Source organism: Etheostoma cragini, chromosome 10 (genome assembly GCF_013103735.1).
Source record: "Etheostoma cragini isolate CJK2018 chromosome 10, CSU_Ecrag_1.0, whole genome shotgun sequence".
Classification (NCBI taxonomy): Eukaryota; Metazoa; Chordata; class Actinopteri; order Perciformes; family Percidae; genus Etheostoma; species Etheostoma cragini.
In genome coordinates this window covers 16,797,454-16,811,855 of record NC_048416.1, presented here as the reverse complement: position 1 = coordinate 16,811,855, position 14,402 = coordinate 16,797,454, and the positions used below count along the sequence as shown (strand labels likewise).

Below are 14,402 nucleotides of genomic sequence, written 5' to 3'. Positions count from 1 at the left end.
CCATGATGGCATTGTCATTTTAGGCATTTTGAATCCTCCTTTGTGGCCCTCAATATCAACATCTGGTCCTTCGATATCCACCTTTGGAGCTTTTATATCACCCTCAATGTTTGGAACTGACACATCAACATCTCCCTTTATTTTGGGTCCTTTCAGGCCTAAATTCACATCTGGCATACTAAGTTTGGGTCCTGAAATGCTTGGCATGCTGAATTTGGCTCCTTTGATTTTACCACTTGGACTTTCAATGTTTACATCTGGACCTTTGATGTCTACTTCAGGTGCTTTCACTTCAATGTTAGCTTTGGGAAGGTTTATATCAACATCTGGACCCTCCATGTTTGGACCTTTGATACCAAATGATGGCATTTTGATTTTCGGCATGTCAAATCCACCTTTTGACGCTTTGATATCAAACTCTGGACCTTTGATGTCAACTGCAGGTGCTTTCACATCAATGGTAGCTTTGGGCAGGTTTTTATCAACATCTGGACTTTCCATTTTAGGACCTTTAGTATTCCATGATGGCATTGTCATTTTAGGCATTGTGAATCCTCCTTTGTGGCCCTTGATGTCAACATTGGGTCCTTCGATATCAACCTTGGGAGCTTTTATGTCACCTTCAATATTTGGAACTGAAACATCAACATCTCCCTTTATTTTGGGCCCTTTCAGGCCGAAATCCACATCCGGCATACTAAGTTTGGGTCCCGAAATGCTTGGCATATTGAGTTTGGCTCCTTTAATTTTACCACTTGGACTCTCGATATTCAAATCTGGTCCTTTAATGTCAACGTCAGGGACTTTCAGGTCAATGTTAGCTTTGGGGAGGTTTATATTAACATCTGGACCCTCCATGTTTGGACTTTTCATGCCAAATGATGGCATTTTGATTTTAGGCATGTCAAATCCACCCTTTGGCCCTTTGACATCAAACTCTGGACCTTTGACGTCAACTTCAGGTGCGGTCACATCAATGCTTGCTTTGGGAAGGTTTACATCAACATCTAGACCCTCCATTTTAGGACCTTTAATGTTCCACGATGGCATTGACATTTTAGGCATTTTGAATCCTCCTTTGTGGCCCTCGATGTCAACCTCGGGTCCTTTGATATCAACCTTGGGAGCTTTCATGTCACCCTCAATCTTTGGAACTGACACATCAACATCCCCCTTGACTTTGGGCCCTTTCAGGCCGAAATTCACATCTGGCATACTAAGTTTGGGTCCTGAAATGCTTGGCATGCTGAACTTGGCTCCTTTGACTTTACCACTTGGACTCTCAATGTTCAAATCTGGTCCTTTAATGTCAACATCAGGAGCTTTCACATCAATGTTGGCTTTGGGAAGGTTTACATTAATATCTGAACCCTCCATTTTAGGACCTTTAATGTTCCATGATGGCATTGTCATTTTAGGCATTTTGACTCCTCCTTTGTGGCCATCAATGTCAACATTGGGTCCTTCAATTTCAACTTTGGGAGCTTTTATGTCACCCTCAATGTTTGGAACTGACAGATCAACATCTCCCTTCATTTTGGGCCCTTTAAGATGTAAATCCACATCTGGCTTTGAAAGGTTCGGTCCTGAAATGTTTGGCAGGTTGAACTTGGGTCCTTTGATATCCAACTCAGGGGCTTTAATATCAATATCAGCTTTTGGGAGGCTGACATCAACATCTGGCCCTTCAACGTTTGGACCTCTCAATCCAAAGGATGGCATTTTAAATTTAGGCATTTTGAATCCACCTTTGTAGCCCTCGATGTCAATATCTGGTCCTTCGATTTCGACTTTGGGATCTTTTATGTCACCCTCAATCTTTGGAAGTGACACATCAACATCTCCCTTTATCTTGGGCCCACTTAGACTCATATCCAAATCAGGCAGTTTTGGTCCTGACATTGATGGCATTTTGATTTTAGGCACTTCAAACCCACCTTTAGGCTTTTTGATATCAAACTCTGGACTTTTGATGTCAACTTCAGGTGCTTTCACATCAATGTTAGCTTTAGGAAGGTTAATATCAACATCTGGACCCTCCATTTTTGGATCTTTGATGCCAAATGATGGCATTTTGATTTTTGGCATTTTGAATCCTTCTTTGTGGCCATCAATGTCAACATCAGGTCCTTCAATTTCGACTTTTGGAGCTTTTATGTCACCCTCAATCTTTGGAACTGACACATCAGCATCTCCCTTTATTTTGGGACCTTTAAGATGTAAATCCACATCTGGCATAGAAAGGTTCGGTCCTGAAAGGCTTGGCATACTGAATTTGGGTCCTTTGATTTTACCACTTGGACCCTTACTGTCAAACTCCGGTCCTTCGACATCCAACTCTGGGGCTTTAATATCAATATCAGCTTTTGGGAGGCTGATATCAACTTCTGGATCTTCAACATTTGGACCTCTTAGTCCGAAGGATGGCATTTTAAATTTAGGCATTTTAAATCCTCCTTTTTGTCCCTCAATGTTAATATCCGGTCCTTCAATTTCCACTTTGGGAGCTTTTATGTTACCCTCAATCTTTGGAACTGACACATCAACGTCTCCCTTCATTTTGAGCCCGCTCAGACTGATGTCCAAATCTGGTTGTTTGGGTCCTGATATTGATGGCATTTTAATTTTTGGCATGTCTATTCCACCCTTTGGCCCTTTGATATCAAACTCTGGACCTTTGATGTCCACTTCAGGGGCTTTGACATCAGTGTTAGCTTTGGGAAGCTTTATATTAACATCTGCAGCCTCCATGTTTGGACCTTTAATATTCAATGATGGCATTTTGATTTTAGGCATTTTGAATCCTTCTTTGTGGACATCAATGTCAACATCTTGTACTTCAATATCAACTTTGGGAGCTGTTATGTCACTCTCAAGCTTTGGAACTGACACACCAACATCTCCCTTTACTTTGGGCCCCTTAAGATGTAAGTCCACATCTGAAAGTTTGGGTCCTGATATTGTTGGCATTTTAATTTTGGGCATGTCAAATCCACCTTTAGGCCTTTTGAAATCCAACTCTGGACCTTTGATGTCAACTTCAGGGGCTTTCACATCAATGTTAGCTTTGGGAAGGTTTATATCAACATCTGGACCTTCCATTTTTGAACCTTTAATGTTCAATGACGGCATTTTGATATTAGGCATTTGGGGTCCTCCTTTGTGGACATCAATGTCAACATATGTTCCTCCGATATCAACCTTGGGAGCTTTTATGTCACCCTCAATCTTTGGAACTGACACATCGGCATTTCCTTTTATTTTGGTCCCTTTCATATGTAAATCCACATCTGGCATGGAAAGATTCGGTCCTGAAATTGTTGGCAGGCTGAACTTGGGTCCTTTGATTTCACCACTTGGACTCTTAGTATCAAAATTTGGTCCTTTGATATCCAACTCAGGGGCTTTAATATCAATCTCAGTTTTTGGGAGGCTGACATCAACTTCTGGACCTTCAACATTTGGACCTCTTAGTCCAAAGGATGGCAGTTTAAATTTAGGCATCTTGAATCCTTGCTGGCCCTCGATGTCAACATCTGGTCCTTCAATTTCGACCTTGGGAGCTTTAATGCCACCCGAACTCTTTGGAACTGACACATCAACATCTCCTTTTACTTTGGGCCCACTCAGACTTATATCCAAATCTGGCAGTTTGGGTCCTGACATTGATGGCATTTTGATTTTAGGCATGTCAAATCCACCTTTAGGTCCTTTGATATCAAACTCTGGTCCTTTGATGTCAACTTCAGGTGCTTTCACATCAATGTATGTTTTGGAAAGGTTTACATCTACATCTGGACCCTCCATGTTTGGACCTTTGATGCCAAATGAAGGCATTTTGATTTTAGGCATGTCAAACCCACTAGATGGCTCTTTGATATTCACCTCTGGACCTTTGATGCCAACTTCAGGAGTTTTAAGGTCTCCTTTAATCTTTGGAGCTGATACATCCACATTTGGAGTGGATACATTTGGTCCTGATGTGGTTGGCATGTTGAATTTGGCTCCTTCGAGTGTTGTATTGGGTCCCTCGATATCATATCCTGGACCTGGAATGTCAACATTAGGGGCTTTTACATCAATGTTAGCCTTTGAGAGGTCAATATCAACATCTGGGCCTTCAGCCTTTGGACCTTTCAAACCAAATGATGGGCTTTTGACATCAGGCATTTCAATTCCTCCCTTAGGCCCTTTGATATCAATCTTTGGACCTTTGATGTTAACTTCAGGTGCTTTCACGTCAATGTTTGTTTTGGGAAGGTTTATTCCAATCTCTGAACCATCTACCTTTTGACCTTTGATGCCAAATGATGGCATTTTGTTTTTCGGCATGTCAATTCCACCCATTGGCTTTTCAACATCAACCTTTGGACCTTTGATGTCAACATCAGGTACTGTCATATCTCCTTTAATCTTTGGTATTGACACAGCCAAATCCCCTTCGAGTTTCGGACCTTTCAAATTAATAGATGGCAATGTAAATTTAGACTGGTTGAATCCATCTTTTGGTCCCTCAATGTCAGTATCCAACTTTTGAGATTTAATGTCCACATCTGGGGTTTCAACATTAACTTTGGACGCTTTAATGTCAAACTCAGTTTTCCTAACGTCAATTTCAGCTTTGGTAGGCTTTGTATCAACATGTGGAGCTTCCACCTTAGGATCTGTTAAGCCAAACGATTTAATTTTGATCCCAGGCATCTTATATCCTCCTCTAGACCTTTCAATATCAACTTCTGGTCCTTTGATCTCAACTTCAGGTTTTGTTGTGTGTCCCTCAATCTTTGGAACTGACACATTCACATCTCCCTTGACCTGACTTCCTTTCAGAGTGATATCCCATTCTGGAATTGTGGGTCCTGTTTTGGATGGCATCTTGATTGTCACTCCTTCAATTTTTACATTAGAGTCCCCACCATCAACGATTTGTGTTTTAATGTCAACCTCAGGAGCTTTTACATCAACTTTTGGTCCCTTGGTTCCAAATGATGGTATCTTTATCTGAGGCGTTTTTAAATCTCCTTTCCCCTCAATATTGATAGCTGGACCTTTAATGTCTATTTTAGGTGCCTTAACTTCTCCCTCAGTCTTTGACACTGTTGCATCAATATCTGGTCCAGATAAAGATGGCATTTTAACCTCAGACACTTTCATTTTGTATTTACTATCACTTTTGGGAACTTTAGTTTGAATGCTAGAATTAATTTCAGGTGCTTTGAAGTCAGCCTCTGGAAGTTTTACATTGACAGCTGGTCCTTCAGAGTTAGCACTAGGACCTCTGATCTGCAAATCTTTCCCTTTGATGTCTAGTTCTGTCACAGGTACAGACATACCTGAATCACCAAGTTTAACTTCAACACTAGTTCCATCTTTCTTGTTTTCTTTCGTTCCAAACACAGGCATCTTGATTGTTTTTATGCCACTCACAGTGCCCTCATTTTCATAGCTTGGAACTTCAGTGTCTATTCCAGCTGCTTTTACTCCCCCCTTTGTGCTTGGCAGGTTGATATCAACCTCGTCTTTCAACAAGGAACCTGTAAGGTTGACATCCATACCTGCCACTGAAATCTTGCCTGGCCTAGAGGTATATCTTGAGGTTACATTGCCTACTGTTTTTGCTGATCCTTCTATCTTGCATCCTTTCAATTCAGTATCAATACCCATGGAACCTCCACCAATTCTGACATTTGGAATATCCATACTGCCTGATCCCTTTGGCTGTGAGGGACTGATGGTAGTTTCAGATATCTTCACTTTTGTCCTTTCACCTAAACTAGTCTCCTCACTTCCCTCCTGTGTTTTTGTCATGGATGAAGTCAAAATATGCACGCTTTCTCCTGGTAAAGACAGACCAATTGACCCTCTTTTCTCACCAGTTATCTCTGCACCTCCCAACTCTCCTACTGTAACATGCCTATTACCAGTGTTTGTGCTGTCTCTTGGTGCCGTGCTTGTTCCTGACACCTTAATGATTTTATCACCTTGCTCTCCCCTTCCTCTTGAGATTTCAAAGCCTCCCTGTTCTTTACCTCCTGCTACTCCAAAGTTAGGCCCTTTAAATCTGAGACCTTCTACCTCTCTTGTAGTTGTTGTGGTCTGAACTCCCCCACTGCCCCAGCGTGTCTCTGTGGAGCTAACTTGGGGCCCAGTGTAAGAGACATTGCTTGACTCAAAACTCCCTTCTGCTCCCACTTTACCTGAAGGGCTGCCGTGTGAGATTCTGATATGTGGAGAGCCATTTCCAGATTCTTGCCTTAGGCCCTTGAACTCTGGACCTGAAAGTTCAAGTTGCTCACTTATGCCACCGGGCATATCCACGGTGTAAGTAGTGATGCGGCGGGTGATAGTAGTAATTGTGCTGCCATCGCTGCTTGTGCTGCTATGCCGCTCTGTGCGAACATCTACTCCCTCTGCAAGGTCTTCAGACTTCAGCCTTGGTTTAATCTTTTTTTTGTATATTCTCTTATAGTCCTCATCCTCCCCACTCTGTTGATAGAAAAGACAGGAAGACATACAATATTGAAATGTTATTATAACAGAAAGTTTCCCATAAAACAAATCACTGATCATATAATAATAGTATTTTTTAAACTTACAAGGACGATGTCTGGACTGGAACCTCCAAACCGGGTCTTCCCTTCCCATGTCAGGGTGCCGATTGGTGAACGGCATGGTGTGCTAAAGGGCGAGCAGCAAGGGGATTTGTCTCCTTTGTTTTGTAGTTTCAGTCCAACCTTGTGGCGGTTCAATGTCTTCAGTAGCTCAGCTGTTTCTTCTGAGCTCATGTTATCAAAGTAGACAGTGGCACCCACAATCTGGTCACCTATGAGTTTTGAAGAGACAGCAGCAAAGTATGTTAAGTATACTATAATAATAGTTAATATGTGGGTGAGACCAATCTTATGTCATACTTTATGATTTGAGAAAAAATGATTTGCTACCTTCATATACTTTTCCAGACCGTGCTGCAGGTGACTCTCCTTTTACCTCCTTAACAAAGATCTCTCCTCCACTTTGTTCAATGGTTAAGCCAGTTTTGTCTGGGCCCTCCCAATCTGGAAAAAGCACCTCTCTGGTTTCCTCCTCTTCAGCCATCTGTATAATACCACACAAATAATGTAAATACAAGGATTTCTGCAATTTCACCAAGGTATATAGGATATATTGTGACTTTAACTTTATAAAATACCTTGTTTTTGCTTTACTCTATTTAAGCCCTCCTGTGTTCGAAACTCTATCTTGGGTTTCCTGCATAAAGAAAAGACAATAATAATCAGTAAGACAAATCAAGACAAATAATGCATCACTTTATGTTCACTAAGTCTTTTATTCCAGACATAATGCTCTTCTTTCACCGTTGGGATAAACCCTATATTTATCACTTTCCAACCCCAGTCTGTAAGTATGTCTGGCTTGTAGGACCCAATGGAGGACACTAGATGGTGATAAAACCCTTTCAGAAAACACAGCCTAGACCCCCTTCTTCCCTCCTGGGCTTTCTGTGCTTTGGAAATTTGGTTGGAGTCAGACCACACCCTGCCCTGAGGAAAGCAGCCCAATCCTGCGCCTACACCACAGCTACAATGTCAATAGAGAGAACAATGATTGTTAAAGCTGCCTTGCTTTATGAAAACACACACAGAAGTGCAGAAGTGCGCAGTAACACATACACTAGCATGTTGGTTCATGCAGTCTGTTTAGCACACAAGCAAATTCACTAACAGTAGTCAAATACTAAAATGAGTACACATTGGTACATGCTCACAAACACAATGCACATCAAACTACTTATTCTGTCCATTAATGACAGCAGCTACAAATTTAATTTTAATCTAGGTTGATATTTGTTGTAATTGTATTCATGACCGCTACTGAATCACATAACTCATCACCTTAAGGTCTACTTAGCAATACAAAAGCACATATCATGTTACTTTCTGGGTGTGGTCAATCAACAGTACTAGATATTGCTGGTCATAAAACAGAATCCCTTACAATAAGCAAACAATGATTTAATAATTCACCATATTTTAATCAGCACATAATATATAAAGCCAATATACAGGCCTGCTCACCTGTGACTTCTCTCTTCTATGACTGTCTATCTTTGTGTCTGCTGTAGTAAACATAAACATGAGGTTTGTTAACATCCCTCTCAGACTAACCTCTTCAAACATGTTGAAAAGTCCTACCCACTCTGCTCTATGGAACAAACAACACATTGTTTTAGTATTATCAAAACTATCCTCAAACCACACCTCCAATTAGACAAAACTGTTTGTGAGTATCTTTACCATGAGATAAGTAGACCTCCAACACCATTACTTAAGGCAAACTGGGCGATCGTTTAATCACCATACACTTAAATATACTGTAGATACCAAAGTAAGAAATGTAAACTCAGAAGAAACTCCCTCACAAGAGATGGATCTCCCTGTCATCAGAAACACAAATTTACCAAAGCTTGCAAAACCCTTAATTTCCTTAATGTTACTGAAAAACAATTTTTTTCATACTACTTTGCACCACTGTAAATAACATAATTACACCAGTAAGCCACACATCCCTTTCCTAGTCACTGAAGCTGCTACACTGTTCTGCAAGATAACAAGCTGCTGGGAACAAGAGGAACCTGAGGCAGAGATAAAGAAACAACTGTTTCAAAAGGGCCAGTAATAAGCATCACTTGGTCAACAGCCATCTAGCACTCCACACCACACTGCGAGTATACAGTATTTTAAACAAATGAGAAGGTTCGAAGAAGGCAACACTGATGTTTTGGCTAGTTCACTGGGACATAAAACAATAAGCTGTAAATCTAGGTGGTGTGTGTGTGTGTGCGTGTGTGCATGTGGGAGACAGAGACCTGTTTGTCATCTGATGTAATTGTATCTCAACCCTTAACACAGCAAGATTTTTTTTATTGTTAGGGTGTGTGAGAAAGCAATAATGAACAGACAGTGTGGAATGCCAAGTTGATTGCAAACTGGTCTCACTAGACCCTGTCCAAGGCCACATAATAAGTAATTTGCCAATTAACACAAGTCAATAAATAGATTGGTGCTCTGTGATTGGGAATACTGGAAAATGCAAGAAATGCTTTGAGGTAGTATTAAGCCCACTCTCTAAAATAGCCTTTTGAACTCTCAGGACTGAATAACATGAGCCAGGGCCAGAGCCAGTGATAATACCAGAGGTTTGGACGGTGTTTACGTCACATGTGACGGCAACCACTTGCAGGCATCTACAACCTGATCTTCTCTCTCCTTTATCTGACTCTCATTGCCTCTGTCAGTGTGATTTAACTATATTGAGTCTATCAAGAGCTCAAGCCAGTATCTGCAACATTATATGTATGAAGAGGACAAACAATGCAGTTTGCAGTGCCAAAGATCCAGCTTTACACAATTCTACTCACGTAGATCACTCCACTTAGGACAAATGACACTGACAGTTATAGTATCTTAACCAGGCCCTTCTGATCCAAGCCTGTATGTATTTGAACTTAACAAAAATAATTTGTCTTTTCCACATGGTTCACAGCTCTTTTTACACATCTACCTCTTCTCTTTATTCAGTGAATGAAAACAGTCAAGAATAGCTGACAACATTCTCATATGATCTTTGTTTCTGTACCTTTTTTTTCTCTTCCACATGCTTCTAAGGGTTTGTTGACATTACATAGATCTATTCAGCTTCAGTATAAAAGGGGGGAAGTGAATATGAAGCATTTATGACACATATCATTGACACGTATCATTGTTGGCTAGATTATGTTTAAAAAAAAAAAATTCATGGGAGGGAAAACTTCTTTTCATTAATTCCTCTCTCACTCACCTCCTGCACCTTGATGCTTGCACTTACTTGATCATTGCTTTTTTTTTTTTTTACTGTTTTTCTTTTGTTTAATTTCGCTGTACTTTAAATTACAATGCCAACAAAGGCATTCAATTCAATTCAATAACCTTAGGACAGATCTCTCTTCCTTTCTCTCTCCCTCCATTTACATATCATTGATAAACTTATTTTCCTTTACCACATTATACCTCTGAGGCTCTCCGTGATCGTGAGTGAACAATTTGAGCTGTCCTTGGTCTCACAACTTTGACATATTTTTGGCAGCAAGCAGCAGGGTGGAGCTGAGGCTCGTAGCAATAGAGGAGGGAAGGAAGGAACTTAGAGAGAGGCAGGAAGATGGAGAGAAGAGGAAATGGTAAAAAAATGAAAGTGAGCAGGATTGTGAGTGAGAAAGGGAGAGGAAAGGTTATGAAACTGCTCCGTGGAATGTTAGCATACAAGTTAAGAGGGGAGAGAAAACAGCCAATGAGGAATGAAATTATAGGGCTATAACTAAAGAGACTTCTCAGCAGCTTACAACAGCTGTGCAAAGGGGATCCTGAGTCTTTATAGACTTCACTCTCTGTCTTTATTCTTTATCAGTCTCAAGAAACCCCCTATTTAGACAAGCTTAAATATATGCTCCAACATAGCATAACCTATTTTGGAAATAGAGCACAGAGGAGCATAAAAATTGACAAAGATCATATGATTAGATATAACGTGTTGTTAACAGAAGCTAAATAAGTAAGGCTCTGTTCTTGGGATCATAAGGCAGGCAGTATGTGACAGACTCAAAGCACACACGCAACATGAGAATCAACTAGTCCTTTATTCTTTTCCTTTCATTTCTCTAACATGCCTGAGAATGAGATTCTGGATGCCACATGTCCTTAAATTTGATTAATGATATCATCAAAAGCCTTTTGAAGATCAAACTATGTTAAATTTTTGCAACAAGAGTTACAGGAAACCATGGTGGCATGGGGGCAAAGGGAAACAGAAGAGCTCATTTTACTATCATGTTTTATTATGGCCTGGTATGTGTGTTAAGCAAGGGGGGGTGTGAGTTACCTAGAGTGCAACCACAGAGCTTTCCTAGATACGCCTCTCTTATAGCCTGTCATTGGCCTGAATACAGTTGAGGTTTGGTAAAGTTTCTTCAGCTAGCTTTTTCTCCACTACACTCCACCACAAGGAATAAATTATCCACAACTGCCAACTACAAACAGTTAAAACAGTACAAGCTTGACAGACCTTTGACAGGGTTTGTTTCATAAGAAGGGGAAAGGGGTTTGAGCGGAACAGGTGGTGTCTGGGGAGGAAAGAGGGCTGCAAAGAAGAGGGAGCAGGGAGCAGAAGAAGCAAAGTTTCAGGTTTCCACAAGGTGGGCTTTTCACAGCTGACTGGCGGTGGCATGACCTTCCCTGTTCAAAGGAGGCTTTGCAACAAACATTCCAACAGAGATTTGGCGTCTGGAAGCATAATAACAACGTTGTTGTAAGATGACACTGACTACATAGCCTTGGCGTGGAGTGATGGGTGATAAGAAATGTAGTTTTCTTTTGTTTCCTTTCCTTAACCAATAACATAGTCGCTGTGTGAATCTCTTACATTATGTCTAAGGAAACTTACCTTGGATTGCTCAAGCAAGGCAAAGGCCTTCAGATGCTGTGGTTCTTGTATTCTTGGCTTCTGTTGACAGAAGAACAAAAAACAGATTTGATGTGATTTAAATTGTTGTATTGTATGGTCTGAAATTACTTAAATAACAAGAAGACTAAGTCATGGGTAATAGAAAAGAAGACTACACTGAATTCCTCATGCTCCTCTCTTACGCAACAACACACCACATTTCAGACGCATGTTTGACAGATAACAAAACATATTTCTCACATACAAGCCACTGTTGCATTTAGAGGTAAGTCCCAACATGACACATATACTGTGGTTACATTCAGGATGTACTCATGGTATTTAAGTGTACCTCAATGGACCTTCCCATGACCAAGCAGAAACTTAAGAGGATTTAATAATGATCTATCCAATAGTAACAGTATTGACCCTGACATTTCCTTTGAGTAAATAAAACCAGCTATGTGTTTGGTGTGACCCTCACTTCTTCAGATGAGGTGATAGATGGACACCAACACAATATCTAGCCAAGATCCTTTTTTTTTAAAGTTTGATGGAATTTAAAATTGAGAGTTAAAAAGATAAAAATACAGTTCAAAAGAAATTTGAAACGTTTTCTTTTTTTCAAATGTTACTGCTCTAGTTTAATTGCTTGAGTGATGACTGTGAGACAAGACTGCACTGCCGAGGTGTATAGAATAAAACCAATGCAGTATAACAGCAGAAACGGTGCAGCCATATCAAACCAATATATCTAATATCTAATCTAATAATATAATAAAATAATGTTGCAACTGTATTGATAACTTTTTATTTCAACTGTCATTCATACCAAGTCAATTGTACTTTTCCTCGCTGTGACTAGCCCAAACTTTTACCGGATTATTGCTTCAACCCACCGGCATATTGTGAAACAAAGCCTTCTCTTTGTCAGACCCAGTACAAACAGAACCAGACTTGATTTGTACAGACAGGCATCTACCAGTGGGAACATGTCCTTCAGAAAAATTCTTTCTCTTCTGAGACACGCTTTCCAACTCCATCATTAACTACCCCTACCCCAGCCCCCATGTTCAAAAACTAAGTTGCTCATTACTTTTGAAAAGTATGCCAAATGATAGTGTTTGTGAGACTCTGATACTATTTCTAAACAGTCTGATTTTGAACAGCTATGTAATACGCTAAATGCAATATGGAGAAAGTGAGTAAACATGCTCCTTAAACCAATCAACAATGCTGCAAAGCTCGTACAAGCTTTCTCAAAGTTTCGCCTTAGAATATGTTGTTGTTGGTTTCTTTTTTGAACGGGACATATACTGAAATAGATGGGACATAGCTGAGACCAATGCCCGCCAGTGCGGGGTTGTCATTATGTTTGTGTAGGGAAACTTGCGCCACAGCAGCTGTGTACACTCTCCAACCCATACTCTTGTTACAGAGACATATTAATCATACTGCCATGTCGGGAGCCATTCAGGTACAGGGAATGACAAAGGTAGATTTTTTTTCAAGAATCAATTTAAAGGTAATGTGAGATTGAATTATCCTGGGTCACTTATGCCCAAAACAAAATTAGATAAAGGATATGTGAGAGATCTGACTGTGAAAGCGATGCGTATGACTTTGTGAGATTTGTTGATGAATGTGATTTGCGACAACGTCCAGATACATGACTCAAAAGATAAGAAATATGTTGCCCCACCCTCTGTTGTCAATACCTTGGTGAGGACACGTAGGCATGCACCCTAAGGTGAAATGTGGTCTCCAACAGTTGGAGAAAGCAAATAAAAACACAAGCCATGTGAAGTGTAGAATACCACGCCACAGTCCACGAGGTGGATCATGTCGCTTTCCCTCTGTGTTCTGCTTGCAGAGGGAGCAGCTCCGTGCATAGCCCCACCCAGGCCCCCAGTCACATACATTCCTTGATAGAGCCGTCAGGCCAGCTGGAAGGGAGCCCAGCCTCTCCCCACAATGACTAACTCCAAAGAAATGTCCTGTTTCTCTCTGACACCAGCCTCATTCTATGCCGCCCACCCTGCACCGTGCCTGAGTGCCCACCCCCACAACCTTTCAGTCACCACCCCCGACCTCCAGGTTCTGCTCAAATAAACAATAACACCAGATTCACTCAGATATGCAGATTTAAAGGCACTCTGAAACACACTATATCAAATAAACGCTGAGAAGCAACACTGTATCAGCTGAACACGTTTGAATTTCATCATCCATGTCACTATCATCATCATCATCGATTTAGTTGGCTCTGCCTGTGCACCAAGTAGATGCAAAAAACTCAACACTCTACACCACCCTGTTGTGCATTTATACCCCATCTTAAGTCTTGTGTCTTCTGTGCCTTGAGGTGACATTGTTTGACTGATCGTTCGTGCTTAAGTAGGTCACAGCACAATGGAAACTGATAAAGTAGCTGTAGTCATCAGTTTGATTGCCGAATCCAATCTATTTAGTGAACAGTAAACAAAAGGAGCAGTGTGACAATGATTAAAGCTCAATCGAAAGTGAATCAGGCACAGTGGTGCTGGTGAGTGATAAGATTTTATTATGAACAACTAAAAAGGCCTGCAGAGAGGGAAAACGAAGAGGCGAGCATTGATCAAATCAGTCACGTTGTCAAAACAGAACAGACTCTCTGTTCCTTTCTCTCCATTGTAGTTTGACGTAGCAAGTCCAACTAATACAAAAAGAGACACAGCAGGCCCCATTGTGGGTTCACTCTTTCTTTAAAAACGCAGATAGGACATGCATGTGTGACACACATAAAAGGAATGTGCATAAAAATAAATGGCTTTTTTTCTGCACGCCATAGTCCACATAGCCCTAAACCAAACCACAAGTCCTGCATAAGACCAAAGCCTGCCCACTGACGGCAACTTGGCCTGCTGCTGATTAAACATTTGTGACTTTGG

General features: G+C 40.8%; 1 protein-coding gene across 1 annotated transcript in view; it reads right to left on the bottom strand.

The window, feature by feature from the left end:
* ahnak (AHNAK nucleoprotein) overlaps positions 1-14,402 on the bottom strand; it is a 31,122-nt gene that overhangs the window by 11,877 nt on the left and 4,843 nt on the right. The window contains exons 2-11 of the mRNA XM_034883382.1: positions 11,473-11,532; positions 7,190-7,248; positions 6,942-7,095; positions 6,597-6,823; positions 4,296-6,486; positions 3,864-4,133; positions 3,645-3,701; positions 1,749-2,231; positions 567-1,433; positions 102-446 (exon numbers count right to left, since the gene is read on the bottom strand). Of these exons, the coding sequence (XP_034739273.1) occupies positions 102-446; positions 567-1,433; positions 1,749-2,231; positions 3,645-3,701; positions 3,864-4,133; positions 4,296-6,486; positions 6,597-6,823; positions 6,942-7,095 (4,594 nt within the window). The 5' untranslated portion in view covers positions 7,190-7,248; positions 11,473-11,532. The remainder of the gene's footprint in view (positions 1-101; positions 447-566; positions 1,434-1,748; positions 2,232-3,644; positions 3,702-3,863; positions 4,134-4,295; positions 6,487-6,596; positions 6,824-6,941; positions 7,096-7,189; positions 7,249-11,472; positions 11,533-14,402) is intronic.